Source organism: Chiloscyllium plagiosum, chromosome 19 (assembly GCF_004010195.1).
Source record: "Chiloscyllium plagiosum isolate BGI_BamShark_2017 chromosome 19, ASM401019v2, whole genome shotgun sequence".
Classification (NCBI taxonomy): domain Eukaryota; kingdom Metazoa; phylum Chordata; class Chondrichthyes; order Orectolobiformes; family Hemiscylliidae; genus Chiloscyllium; species Chiloscyllium plagiosum.
This window is the reverse complement of record NC_057728.1, coordinates 54384174-54399012: the sequence shown is the minus strand read 5'-3', so window position 1 is coordinate 54399012 and position 14839 is coordinate 54384174. Positions and strand designations below refer to the sequence as shown.

Genomic DNA, 14839 nt, shown 5'->3' with positions numbered 1-14839 from the left:
GAAATCAATGGAAAAACAATTTCTAATGGCTGAAGTCTTACTTATCGTAGGGCACAAATGTAAAGTGATTGTAAAGGAACAAGAAATGACAAGAATTTTTAAAAATTTACTGAGTAGTTAGGATTCAGATTGATTTGCTTCACATGATGCCAGCTACAGGTTCCATAGTATCCTTTTAAAAGGAATTGAATAAATAGATGAAGCAGAAAGAAAACAACAAAAAAGAAATTGCAGGCTACAATGAAAAAGAGCAAGCGGAGATTTCTTTTTGAAAGAGCTAGAGCAAACTCGGTGCATCAAATGGCCTCCTTCTGTGTTACACTCCTCCGATGAAGGTCTACAATTCGTAGCAACTTGCATTCTGTACTCAGGTCATTGATACGGATTAAAAACTGCAGAGCCTCAGCATAAAAACACTGGACCTGCATTCTGCACTCGCTGTATCTTCCCAGCTTGACATAACTCATCTAACAGTAGTTCCTTTTTTATTTCAATTCCTCATTTAAAAATAAAGATCCACTTCCTCAAATTTGTTTGAAACAGGCTTTTGTGCTTGAAGTCTAAATGCCCTGCATTATAAGAGCTCTCTAATGTGTACTTTTGATTGTTACTTCCTCAAACCTAGTGGTTAAGCAGGCAGGATGTACCTTATGAAATAAACACGAGTTGTCATTTACTAGTGTGTTTTCATTTAAAGTCATTCTCAAGTTTGCTTCGAATGCTTGGTTCTATTATTTTGTAACCACAAAACCCATCAAGAAACATTTTAACACTGGAATAAGGATAATCAAGTGAGACTGAAAGTTTGTGTAAGATTCTATATAGACAAAATAGTTATTTATTAATAACTTAGTTTTATACAATCAATCAATCATTCTTATAATAAAATCCCCCATCCCACATTAAGTTGTCGGTAACAATGAATTGGGGACGATTTCTCAACTGGCTACTGAGTGACAGCAAGTGCAGTGTATACATACAGTTTCAGCTTCCAGTTTTAAATACAGACTTATAGAAAAAAAACTATTGCATTCATGATTAACTTCCCTGAAGAGTCTGCACAGAGGTAATGCACTGTATGAGATACGCATTGTCCATTATAAAAATTAACGCAAAGAAATTTGCCAGTCCCGTTTTCAAATAACAGTCTACTCATCCATTAGCAAGAAATCACAAGCACTGTATACACATGAACAAGGAGCTCAGCTGAAAATTGAGGGAAACAAGAGGACATAAATGATAAGCTAGCTTCAAATTGCACTCATACATAGATAAAGCATCATATCAAAGCAAGTCAAACACAACCTTTTTTTGGCATATACTGTCCAAAGGATCAGTTAAAAACAATATTAATTTACATAGTAATTGTACATTTCCTGTCATTAGCATTTGCGAGGAAGGAGATGCACTGAATTCAATCTCAAGTACCTACAGGAAGCTACTTTCCTTACAGCAATCCACCCAAATAATACAATCTTGGTTGATGTACAATTTGTGACACTGGACCTGTACACAGACAATATATACAGAAATCATGCTGTAAAGTACTCTGTTGAATCTGGAGTACAGAAATATAATTGTGGCCAATTCCAGAACTCTCAAAACATCTTTTTTTCTCCCCCACTCTCCTAACAAGCTGGAAAAAACAAAGTCTTCACTGAAGACAAATGTCTGGCTACCAACAGTACTCAACAAAAAAAGGGGATTATTCAAGAGAGTGCAAGTATTTCGCCTGACTTCTCTCTTTGTCCCCTCTTCAGACTGTGAAGCTTTCAGCCACTGTACTTTTCCAACTAACTTTGTGAACCATCAGTGGTCTCAAAGTCAAAGGGTCAGGGTCTCCCCACTTCAAAACAGCTGCTTGAACAAAAGAGTCAAGTTGCCTTCAGTGAAATCAGCTGCTTCTTTTTCATACCCATCTCGAGCCCCTTTACATGTCAGTGATTTGACCTTTAAAATTCTTCTGAGCCTTTACTCACTGGGTGCTGGGTTGAGCAGTCAAGTGGACTGGAGTGGGTCGAGTTGGAACATATTCTGGTTTGTGGGTGTGGTGGTGAAGTAGAGAGGCTGTGAGGGCAGCCGGTTATCACAGGGGCTGCTGAGGCCCAGGGTCCGCTCAAAGTCCAGCAGCTGCCCCATGAAGTTGAAGTTGGGGGAGATGTTCGACTTCTTCATCTTCACAATGTCGTAGGCATCATTCATGGACAGGTTCAACTTCTGCATCAGGTAGGCCACAGTTACTGTGACTGATCGACTGATCCCAGCCAAACAGTGCACCAGTACCCCACAGCTCTGATTACGGGCCTCGTCTGGAAAATATTCAAATGAAAATAGAAATGGTCAATTGCAGAGAAACAAAGTTAGTTAGTGACACATTTTTCTGTTTGACACAAAACTCTGCCTCATTTGCATTCCCCCCCCAGCCCTGAATAAATCTGCTCTTCCTCTTATATTCATGGGGTCTCCAGTAATTCTCCCAATTACACTTGTGAACGTAGGGTGTCTGCGGGGGCAATAAAACTGATTTGCAGAGTACTGGGTAGGGCAGGGGAAAGAAAACTGATTTGCAGAAAACTGGAGGTTCGACTTTTTAAGGAATGTTTTGTAAATGCTGGGAGGCCTGTAAAAGGTTACCCTGCAACTTTTGTGTAACTGGGAAGCCTGCTGTGTCTGTATGTGGTCAGTGCTGACAGAGGAGTGCATTCATCTCTGGATTGATGTCTGTTGTATGAATGTTTCAATAGAAATTTTGCACGATATAGTGAATGTCTCCTATGTAGAGAATTACAGGCTGTGAAGTCTATTAAATTATTCTCCCAACTGTTGTGCTTCCCTTCACAATAGGAGCATTCAGGCGTTTCAAAAGCAAGAGGAAAGTCACAGGGGACAAGGCCCATTAACAGGAACAGGATGTCAACATTGCCTGAAAATGCTTTCCTTTGTAGGAGGAAATGCATTACAATGCCTTTAGATTAGCTTCTCTGTGGCTCCCAGCCGAAATTCCTTCCGCCCCGGCTCAAATCAGCTCCAGACTGCAGACCGTGTCTCAAGGATTGTAATTGCATTAGTTCTGGTTAAACCCAGAAGTCTGTACATAAACCTGCTGGGGATTCTTTTAAAACCTGTTTTAATTTCTCAGACTGGAAACCTTTCCACCAGCGTTCAATTTAACATAAAAGCCCAATATTTAAACGGCGTCACTCGAAAGGAAACAAACACAGACTCCCAGAAAGCAAGGAGCTGGGCTGGGAACATTTAAAGCTTTCAGTACCAACACAAACGGATGTGCTGCACCCTTCACAAAATCCGTTACAAGGTTTCCTGATGTCCCTTTTCTTTGCAAATGATGTTTGTAAAGATTATTTTAAGGGATTTAGACATTGCTGCCAAAGCCAGAATTTGTTGCCCGTCCCTGATCGCTACAATGCAGTGGCTTGCTAGGGCACCTCAGAGAGCAGTTAAAAATCCAAACCACACCGCTGTGGGAGCAGGTCTTTGGGAGTCATCAGACTGGGACAAGATGGCAGATTTCCTTCCCTAAAGATTAGCGATCAGGGTGGAAATTTAGGACAACTGATGATATTTTTATGGCCTCCTTCAGCGAAGTTAGTTTTCAAGCACAGAATTATTAAGTAATTTGAGTTAAAATTTCACCCACAGCACAAGGGCTGAGCTTGTGGAAGACAAGTCCAGTGCCATTAGCACTATCACATAATGACCAGGACCTTGAAACAAGGCTAGAAGACATAAGAGACCATTCAATGATGTCATGGCTGATTGGATAATCCTCAACTCCACTTGTCTGCTCCCCCCCCCCCCCCCCCCCCGTTCCCACACCCTCAAATCTGTTATGGATTCTAAATATCTGTTATCTCAGTCTTGAATATACACATTGACACAGCCTCAAGTCTTATGTGGTAAATGTAACTTAATAGCTGAATTGAAAGGGAAAAGCTCATTTTTTAATGGACCCTGAAACTTGGGCAATGTTATACTTTCAGAGAAAAAGAAATCCGTCCTCAGTTCACTTCACTCTTAGTGAAGGAGTGTGTCCAAACTGACACTTAGACCATTGACTTAATCTGCAGTCTCTTTCATTTTAGCTCATTCCTGATCCTTCTGCCATAGGGTTTAAATAGCCCTCCCCACAATCTTGCTGCACAGGCTTGTTCACTTGGTGATGACTGAATTCAACATGAGAACTATCTGCCTTTCCTGAAATAAAGCCTTCAAAACAAAACAAAATCAGAAAGGGTGAAAATTTTTATGTGACGTTGGGAGACTTTGCCTACCTATGAATGCAATGGCTTCGGGGAAGAATTGAGAGAGGTTTTGACTCCAGTGATCGGAAATGGGGATTTGCTTATATTTGAACTCGCCGACATTCTCGAAGAGGTTTGGCAGGTTGGGAGTCACGTTTAAGATATACTTGATGCCATGCTCCTCCAGAACATCCAAGTTGGTGGAGTCTTTAGCGCAGCCCAGGTACAGATGGGGCAAGATCTCGACAGGGAACGAGGGCTGCTGGTTGTTGGACAGGGGGCTGCTGTCACACTCAGTTGCGCTGCCAGAGTCCGGCTCAGACTCGATGTCTGAGGATGAGTCTGAGCTGATGCGGAGACCCCCAAGACCCAGCACTGGCACGGTGGGTGAGGAACTCCCACATGAGCTGTCCAGGTTACTCTCACAGTGCGTCGGGTATTCCGCCTGGAACTTACTGAATCCGCCTGGGAACACAGGAGAGGACAACAAAAAGAAAAATACAGCCACTTTAGTTTCATCTATCTGGAAAAAATCAGAACAGTGCAGACACAAGGGAGAGCGACTAGACTCATTTCATCCTCACACTCTCTCCTGCATCAGTCACTCTCACTCCCATCTCTCCCCGCCCCCCCCATTCGCTCACTCACTCACACCCCTCTCACCCCATTCGCTCACACCCCCTCTACACTCTCTCCTATCCATTCCCTCACACTCACTCCTATTCATTCCCTCACACTCTCTCCTATCCATTCCCTCACACTCACTCCTATTCATTCCCTCACACTCTCTCCTATCCATTCCCTCACACTCACTCCTATTCATTCCCTCACACTCTCTCCTATCCATTCCCTCACACTCACTCCTATTCATTCCCTCACACTCTCTCCTATCCATTCCCTCACACTCACTCCTATTCATTCCCTCACACTCTCTCCTATCCATTCCCTCACACTCACTCCTATTCATTCCCTCACACTCTCTCCTATCCATTCCCTCACACTCACTCCTATTCATTCCCTCACACTCTCTCCTATCCATTCCCTCACACTCACTCCTATTCATTCCCTCACACTCTCTCCTATCCATTCCCTCACACTCACTCCTATTCATTCCCTCACACTCTCTCCTATCCATTCCCTCACACTCACTCCTATTCATTCCCTCACACTCTCTCCTATCCATTCCCTCACACTCACTCCTATTCATTCCCTCACACTCTCTCCTATCCATTCCCTCACACTCACTCCTATTCATTCCCTCACACTCTCTCCTATCCATTCCCTCACACTCACTCCTATTCATTCCCTCACACTCTCTCCTATCCATTCCCTCACACTCACTCCTATTCATTCCCTCACACTCTCTCCTATCCATTCCCTCACACTCACTCCTATTCATTCCCTCACACTCTCTCCTATCCATTCCCTCACACTCACTCCTATTCATTCCCTCACACTCTCTCCTATCCATTCCCTCACACTCACTCCTATTCATTCCCTCACACTCTCTCCTATCCATTCCCTCACACTCACTCCTATTCATTCCCTCACACTCTCTCCTATCCATTCCCTCACACTCACTCCTATTCATTCCCTCACACTCTCTCCTATCCATTCCCTCACACTCACTCCTATTCATTCCCTCACACTCTCTCCTATCCATTCCCTCACACTCACTCCTATTCATTCCCTCACACTCTCTCCTATCCATTCCCTCACACTCACTCCTATTCATTCCCTCACACTCTCTCCTATCCATTCCCTCACACTCACTCCTATTCATTCCCTCACACTCTCTCCTATCCATTCCCTCACACTCACTCCTATTCATTCCCTCACACTCTCTCCTATCCATTCCCTCACACTCACTCCTATTCATTCCCTCACACTCTCTCCTATCCATTCCCTCACACTCACTCCTATTCATTCCCTCACACTCTCTCCTATCCATTCCCTCACACTCACTCCTATTCATTCCCTCACACTCTCTCCTATCCATTCCCTCACACTCACTCCTATTCATTCCCTCACACTCTCTCCTATCCATTCCCTCACACTCACTCCTATTCATTCCCTCACACTCTCTCCTATCCATTCCCTCACACTCACTCCTATTCATTCCCTCACACTCTCTCCTATCCATTCCCTCACACTCACTCCTATTCATTCCCTCACACTCTCTCCTATCCATTCCCTCACACTCACTCCTATTCATTCCCTCACACTCTCTCCTATCCATTCCCTCACACTCACTCCTATTCATTCCCTCACACTCTCTCCTATCCATTCCCTCACACTCACTCCTATTCATTCCCTCACACTCTCTCCTATCCATTCCCTCACACTCACTCCTATTCATTCCCTCACACTCTCTCCTATCCATTCCCTCACACTCACTCCTATTCATTCCCTCACACTCTCTCCTATCCATTCCCTCACACTCACTCCTATTCATTCCCTCACACTCTCTCCTATCCATTCCCTCACACTCACTCCTATTCATTCCCTCACACTCTCTCCTATCCATTCCCTCACACTCACTCCTATTCATTCCCTCACACTCTCTCCTATCCATTCCCTCACACTCACTCCTATTCATTCCCTCACACTCTCTCCTATCCATTCCCTCACACTCACTCCTATTCATTCCCTCACACTCTCTCCTATCCATTCCCTCACACTCACTCCTATTCATTCCCTCACACTCTCTCCTATCCATTCCCTCACACTCACTCCTATTCATTCCCTCACACTCTCTCCTATCCATTCCCTCACACTCACTCCTATTCATTCCCTCACACTCTCTCCTATCCATTCCCTCACACTCACTCCTATTCATTCCCTCACACTCTCTCCTATCCATTCCCTCACACTCACTCCTATTCATTCCCTCACACTCTCTCCTATCCATTCCCTCACACTCACTCCTATTCATTCCCTCACACTCTCTCCTATCCATTCCCTCACACTCACTCCTATTCATTCCCTCACACTCTCTCCTATCCATTCCCTCACACTCACTCCTATTCATTCCCTCACACTCTCTCCTATCCATTCCCTCACACTCACTCCTATTCATTCCCTCACACTCTCTCCTATCCATTCCCTCACACTCACTCCTATTCATTCCCTCACACTCTCTCCTATCCATTCCCTCACACTCACTCCTATTCATTCCCTCACACTCTCTCCTATCCATTCCCTCACACTCACTCCTATTCATTCCCTCACACTCTCTCCTATCCATTCCCTCACACTCACTCCTATTCATTCCCTCACACTCTCTCCTATCCATTCCCTCACACTCACTCCTATTCATTCCCTCACACTCTCTCCTATCCATTCCCTCACACTCACTCCTATTCATTCCCTCACACTCTCTCCTATCCATTCCCTCACACTCACTCCTATTCATTCCCTCACACTCTCTCCTATCCATTCCCTCACACTCACTCCTATTCATTCCCTCACACTCTCTCCTATCCATTCCCTCACACTCACTCCTATTCATTCCCTCACACTCTCTCCTATCCATTCCCTCACACTCACTCCTATTCATTCCCTCACACTCTCTCCTATCCATTCCCTCACACTCACTCCTATTCATTCCCTCACACTCTCTCCTATCCATTCCCTCACACTCACTCCTATTCATTCCCTCACACTCTCTCCTATCCATTCCCTCACACTCACTCCTATTCATTCCCTCACACTCTCTCCTATCCATTCCCTCACACTCACTCCTATTCATTCCCTCACACTCTCTCCTATCCATTCCCTCACACTCACTCCTATTCATTCCCTCACACTCTCTCCTATCCATTCCCTCACACTCACTCCTATTCATTCCCTCACACTCTCTCCTATCCATTCCCTCACACTCACTCCTATTCATTCCCTCACACTCTCTCCTATCCATTCCCTCACACTCACTCCTATTCATTCCCTCACACTCTCTCCTATCCATTCCCTCACACTCACTCCTATTCATTCCCTCACACTCTCTCCTATCCATTCCCTCACACTCACTCCTATTCATTCCCTCACACTCTCTCCTATCCATTCCCTCACACTCACTCCTATTCATTCCCTCACACTCTCTCCTATCCATTCCCTCACACTCACTCCTATTCATTCCCTCACACTCTCTCCTATCCATTCCCTCACACTCACTCCTATTCATTCCCTCACACTCTCTCCTATCCATTCCCTCACACTCACTCCTATTCATTCCCTCACACTCTCTCCTATCCATTCCCTCACACTCACTCCTATTCATTCCCTCACACTCTCTCCTATCCATTCCCTCACACTCACTCCTATTCATTCCCTCACACTCTCTCCTATCCATTCCCTCACACTCACTCCTATTCATTCCCTCACACTCTCTCCTATCCATTCCCTCACACTCACTCCTATTCATTCCCTCACACTCTCTCCTATCCATTCCCTCACACTCACTCCTATTCATTCCCTCACACTCTCTCCTATCCATTCCCTCACACTCACTCCTATTCATTCCCTCACACTCTCTCCTATCCATTCCCTCACACTCACTCCTATTCATTCCCTCACACTCTCTCCTATCCATTCCCTCACACTCACTCCTATTCATTCCCTCACACTCTCTCCTATCCATTCCCTCACACTCACTCCTATTCATTCCCTCACACTCTCTCCTATCCATTCCCTCACACTCACTCCTATTCATTCCCTCACACTCTCTCCTATCCATTCCCTCACACTCACTCCTATTCATTCCCTCACACTCTCTCCTATCCATTCCCTCACACTCACTCCTATTCATTCCCTCACACTCTCTCCTATCCATTCCCTCACACTCACTCCTATTCATTCCCTCACACTCTCTCCTATCCATTCCCTCACACTCACTCCTATTCATTCCCTCACACTCTCTCCTATCCATTCCCTCACACTCACTCCTATTCATTCCCTCACACTCTCTCCTATCCATTCCCTCACACTCACTCCTATTCATTCCCTCACACTCTCTCCTATCCATTCCCTCACACTCACTCCTATTCATTCCCTCACACTCTCTCCTATCCATTCCCTCACACTCACTCCTATTCATTCCCTCACACTCTCTCCTATCCATTCCCTCACACTCACTCCTATTCATTCCCTCACACTCTCTCCTATCCATTCCCTCACACTCACTCCTATTCATTCCCTCACACTCTCTCCTATCCATTCCCTCACACTCACTCCTATTCATTCCCTCACACTCTCTCCTATCCATTCCCTCACACTCACTCCTATTCATTCCCTCACACTCTCTCCTATCCATTCCCTCACACTCACTCCTATTCATTCCCTCACACTCTCTCCTATCCATTCCCTCACACTCACTCCTATTCATTCCCTCACACTCTCTCCTATCCATTCCCTCACACTCACTCCTATTCATTCCCTCACACTCTCTCCTATCCATTCCCTCACACTCACTCCTATTCATTCCCTCACACTCTCTCCTATCCATTCCCTCACACTCACTCCTATTCATTCCCTCACACTCTCTCCTATCCATTCCCTCACACTCACTCCTATTCATTCCCTCACACTCTCTCCTATCCATTCCCTCACACTCACTCCTATTCATTCCCTCACACTCTCTCCTATCCATTCCCTCACACTCACTCCTATTCATTCCCTCACACTCTCTCCTATCCATTCCCTCACACTCACTCCTATTCATTCCCTCACACTCTCTCCTATCCATTCCCTCACACTCACTCCTATTCATTCCCTCACACTCTCTCCTATCCATTCCCTCACACTCACTCCTATTCATTCCCTCACACTCTCTCCTATCCATTCCCTCACACTCACTCCTATTCATTCCCTCACACTCTCTCCTATCCATTCCCTCACACTCACTCCTATTCATTCCCTCACACTCTCTCCTATCCATTCCCTCACACTCACTCCTATTCATTCCCTCACACTCTCTCCTATCCATTCCCTCACACTCACTCCTATTCATTCCCTCACACTCTCTCCTTCATTCCCTCACTCAGTCACTCCTATTCATTCCCTCACACTCTCTCCTATCCATTCCCTCACACTCACTCCTATTCATTCCCTCACACTCTCTCCTATCCATTCCCTCACACTCTCTCCTATTCATTCCCTCACTCACTCTCCTATTCATTCACTCTCACACACTCCCTCTTGCCCCCGTTCACTCACACTAACTCTTCCGCAACATCCTGCAAATCATTCCCTTCTTCATTTAGAACATGTTTCAGAATTATGATGTAAAGCATCGACTCCTGGTTATTACAGCTCGCTACCCTTCCAGTTTCTCTGCACGTCCCAATAAAGCCTGTTCCCTTCACACTTTTAAATCTAACCGGCGGGGGTGGGGGAGAAGCGGGGTGGAAGTAGAGGATTTGAACTGGACCTGAACACACTGGACCAGTGGGGGGGAGTTCCTCCATCCCTCCCTGACCTGCAGCAGAGTTTCAATCACAGCGTTTTCAAATAATCATCTCTCTGCTTTCTTTTAAAACAAAATGAAAACACAGGTTGCCGTTGTGAAACAGGTGCCTCTCACCTTCCAAGCAGAACACTTTGCAGCCCTCATCCTTTAACTTTCTGAGCAGCAAGCCCAGCACCGAGGTCGCATTGAGGTTCTCGTTCCACTCCAAAGTGCTCTGGTCATACAGCAGGATGATGTCTGTGTTGCAGCGCCGGGCGAAGCGCTCCTTGTCCTCGTTGTTGGAGATGAGCGACTTGACCGGGAAGTTGCCCTTCCTCAGGCGCCGCAGCATCAGCCCGGGGATGGCGACGTTGATGGCCGCCTCGATGTGCGACGAGTCGTACAGCTCATGGGCTCGGCAGTCCACCAGCAATAGCCGGTCGTTGCCTCTCTCCAGCTGGTCGTGCAGCCAGCCCGTCGCCTTGCAGAACGCCATTTCCGAGTCGAACGGGGCGCAAGGAAATTTCTCTAACATGGGGGCAACACCTTTTACTGACCGAGCATCAGGTCAAAACAAAACCTAACCCCCTCGGAGAGAGAAACCAGAACAGCCAGCCACGAGAAATGCTCTCTCTTGTGCGTGAATCAATGGGAACGCTTGCACCAACAACTAAAGAAAATAAATGGGGGGGGGGATGTCTTTCAAAATGCAAACGGTTTTGCTTTGCAAAAGTGCTCTGAACGGCTGGAAGGGAAGAGAGAGTGGGTTTCACAAAAAAAAAGTCAATTCCCTCAGAGAGGAATCTGCAATCAGTCTGTGTGCGACTAGCCCCGGATTGCTGAATGATAACAGGACGTCTCTCTTGTTTTTTTTTCTCAATGACCCTGGGAGGCGCCGCGCCGCTTGCTCTGTAACAAAGCAGGGCTCAACCCCTCTGTCCAATAGAAACACAGCATCCCCACAAATGGATACATTCGGCCCCGCGCAGCCAATCGGCTCCCGGATTCCTTCGCATGACGTCACAGTCGTTGCCCGGGCGACGACCTGGGGCTGGTGTGTATGCAAATGAGGTTTAGAAGTGCCATTCACAAAGGAGAGAGAGAGAGAGCTGCTGTGTCTAAACCCCCTCCTTTGCAATTGGAAGCAGGAATTTCCACTCTGCTCACACACGAGGGAGGGAGGAAGCCAAAGAGAAATAAATAAAGAGGCATCCTCCCGTTCCTTAATGAAATGGACAGCAGAAAACAAAACAAACACACATACAATAAAATAAGTCAAAACAAATGACTTCAGGACTCGAGAATACAAATAATACGAAGCGTGTAAATTCTCGGTGTAAGTTACATAATTGCAGGCTCCTTTTTTTAAATCAACCCAGGATAATTAACCGTCGTTAAAAGCATTGCCCCACAACGTCAGCATGGATTCTTTTTCTCTGTATTTTGTTGTGGCAGGAAGCGCTAATGTGTTATTTCTCCGCGATCAGTCACCGTTTGGCGTCCGCTGATTTTTTTGTTGTTTCTGAATGGGAATTGTTTAAAAAGCTGCCGGTGGCACCACTTGCTACACATTTCCCAACCTCTGGCAGAACCACCGTTTCCATTCACATCTGATCTGCTGGCAGGGTTTCGAAAGTAAAATTGTTTCCACCGACATTTGGAACGGATTGGGTGTCGTTGTATTTTACACGGTCCAAGTGAATGATGCCGAAAAGGCCTGCGGCTCTTTATTACTTTAAAGAAATATCCGGAGCAAGCATTTGAACGAAATGCTCAAATTTCTAAGAATGCACCATGTTCTCGGCTGCATTGCATGTAGTTAACTCCACTGTAAAATTCCATCTTTTTTCAAATATTCGACAAATGCGGCTCATACTGTATTCCTTATGAATTTCGTGAGGAAGTGGGGTTGGAGGGTCTGGGGGAAGCTCAGATCTATCGTCAGTTTGCCGCCAAAACAAACCAAGCATTTTATCGGAAAGGTAATTTTAAAATGTCTCTGTTATTGAGCGTTTGCAGAGCATAAAATTAGTCAGGAGTGGGATATAGGGGAGATGGTTTTTTTCTGATTCGTTTACAGTTAAAAAAATCAAAGGATTGATAACGCTGAATGAAATGGAAATTATATGAGTCGAGACTTGGGCTGATAGCCTGTATTTAAGAAAAACAATGACGGACTCAGCGCCTCAGATATGTGAATCTTTCGCTTGAGGCTATTTATTGCATATTTTTAACACGGAAAGGACACTTCATTTGTGATTTGTAAATATATTTCCCACAGACATTGAACCCTCTTGGGTAACAGCTAGTCTGACACGTTAAATGCTGGACTGGTTGCATCATTTTATTGAGGTGGGATTTCTTGGTAATTCAGAGGGCCCCAGGAAATATCCCCGCAGACTCGGGGGCGATATCCTTTCATGTAACATAACAAACACTTCTACAGAAAACAGAAAGATGTGTGCCCAGAGTTTATCACCCCCCACCCCCTTGCGTGGGAGGCAAGTAACGAAGACCGTCTCTTTACAATTCTCCATTGACAAGTGGCACCTTCAGACAACCCAGAGACGCTCTGGTATAGTGTGTTCAGCAGACTGTAGGCTGGGGGTTCAGGGTACAGCAGGATTAAGTTACAGCTCGCTTGACACTGCACTGCATTCGCAACAAAAATAAATACGTCATCTTAAATCTTCACTGGACCCCGAAACATTAACTCAGTTTCTTTCTCCACAGATGCTGCCAGACCTGCTGAATTTCTGCTTTTGTGTGCGTCTGTGTTTCATATCTCTCGCACCCACAATTCTTCGTTTTGGATCTCCCCAGCTAGGGAACACTTGAATCCATTCCACCATCTGGGATTCCCAAAGTAACTGGTCATATTTAAATGTACAGCGGTGGAATCTGCAGATTTAATGTTTATTTATAGACGGAAAAAAAAGACCAGTAGCTGGATTACGTGTAAAACATAACTAACATCAGTTTGTAACAGGTCATATCCAAAACGAATCTGCCACGGTGCATGTAACCTTTTTGCAATGCATTTACAATGCGGAATAAAACTTGAATCATTTACCTCAGTGAGGGCTAGCGGATCATTATGTTTCGGGCTATTCTGTTAAAGTCGATTCTATTATTAACTTTCCTATCCTTCCATTTACTGCCTGAAACACAGTGTGATCTGGTGTGAGGTTAATTCAATCTCACAGAGTGTCCCTGTCACACTTCCTTCGTCATGGATTTTGGGTACAAAGTGAATTGATCACAGATTTGCCAACAATTTGAGCGCAGAATTTCTGTCTACTTGACACAGACGGAGAACTTTATCAGGGCTGGCTTCGGGCTGGACTGGGATTTGATTTTTACAGCAGAAAGGGCGGTTGGACGAATTTAATTCACAGAGTTAAGTTTTATCACCCCGGAGACAACAGTCCAATGAGTCCACGCAACGCGCTAAAACAAAACTCCCTTTTGTAACATCTAAAAGATGGAATTTCAAAGTCAGGGGGTGGAGGTGACCAGATTAATTCGCAATAGTTCAACGAAACTTTTCAGGAAACACTCTCCTATTAAAATGTAGGAATTTAAATTTCCGGTCTTTTATCTAACAGCCTTTAACGTCCAGTTATCGATCTTCAAAAATAAACAGGATTTTTCGACCGTTGGCACTAAATCATAAATTGCCCCAGGTGTTGGGTACATCGGTCAGGGGAATGGGTCTGGGTCGGTTGCTCTTCGGAGGGGCAGTGGAAACTTGTTGGGCCGAAGGGCCTGTTTCAAAACTGTAGGGAATCTAATATCCAAAAACAATCACTACAGAGGACAGTAAAGCAATCGCGGTGACTCACTCCCACAGAAACTCACTCTCCAAACTCCTCAGCAGATTACATTTGTCATCTCTCTTTAGATTGCTGGGCGTAGGTTAGGACCACAGATGTTTTTACTTGGAGGGTATTCAGAAAAAAAACTATTCTTACCGCTTGTTTAGAAATTAATACACAGCCTGTTTGTTGTGTGCCGTCCACCCCCTCCCCTCTATTACTGTCCGCCCTCACTTCTTTCCCCCTTCCAGCACTCTGCCCCACTTCTCTCTCCCTCTGATGTGCCTCCCTACCATCCCACCTCCTCCCCTTCC

The 14839-nt window shown here is 45.3% G+C and overlaps 1 protein-coding gene across 2 annotated transcripts; it reads right to left on the bottom strand.

Moving 5' to 3' along the window:
- Positions 1-810: 810 nt before the first annotated feature.
- Positions 811-11585, bottom strand: LOC122559827 (dual specificity protein phosphatase 6-like). Of its 2 annotated transcripts, XM_043709919.1 has the most exons (3): positions 10843-11584; positions 4293-4727; positions 811-2309 (listed from the first exon to the last, which is right to left on the bottom strand). In XM_043709919.1, the coding sequence occupies exons 1-3, from the start codon at positions 11240-11242 to the stop codon at positions 1999-2001; spliced, it is 1146 nt and encodes a 381-aa protein (XP_043565854.1). In that variant the 5' UTR covers positions 11243-11584; the 3' UTR covers positions 811-1998. The 2 variants fall into 2 exon arrangements, with proteins under 2 accessions (XP_043565854.1, XP_043565855.1); XM_043709920.1 differs by lacking the exon at positions 4293-4727 and having other exon boundaries at positions 10843-11585.
- Positions 11586-14839: the final 3254 nt, after the last annotated feature.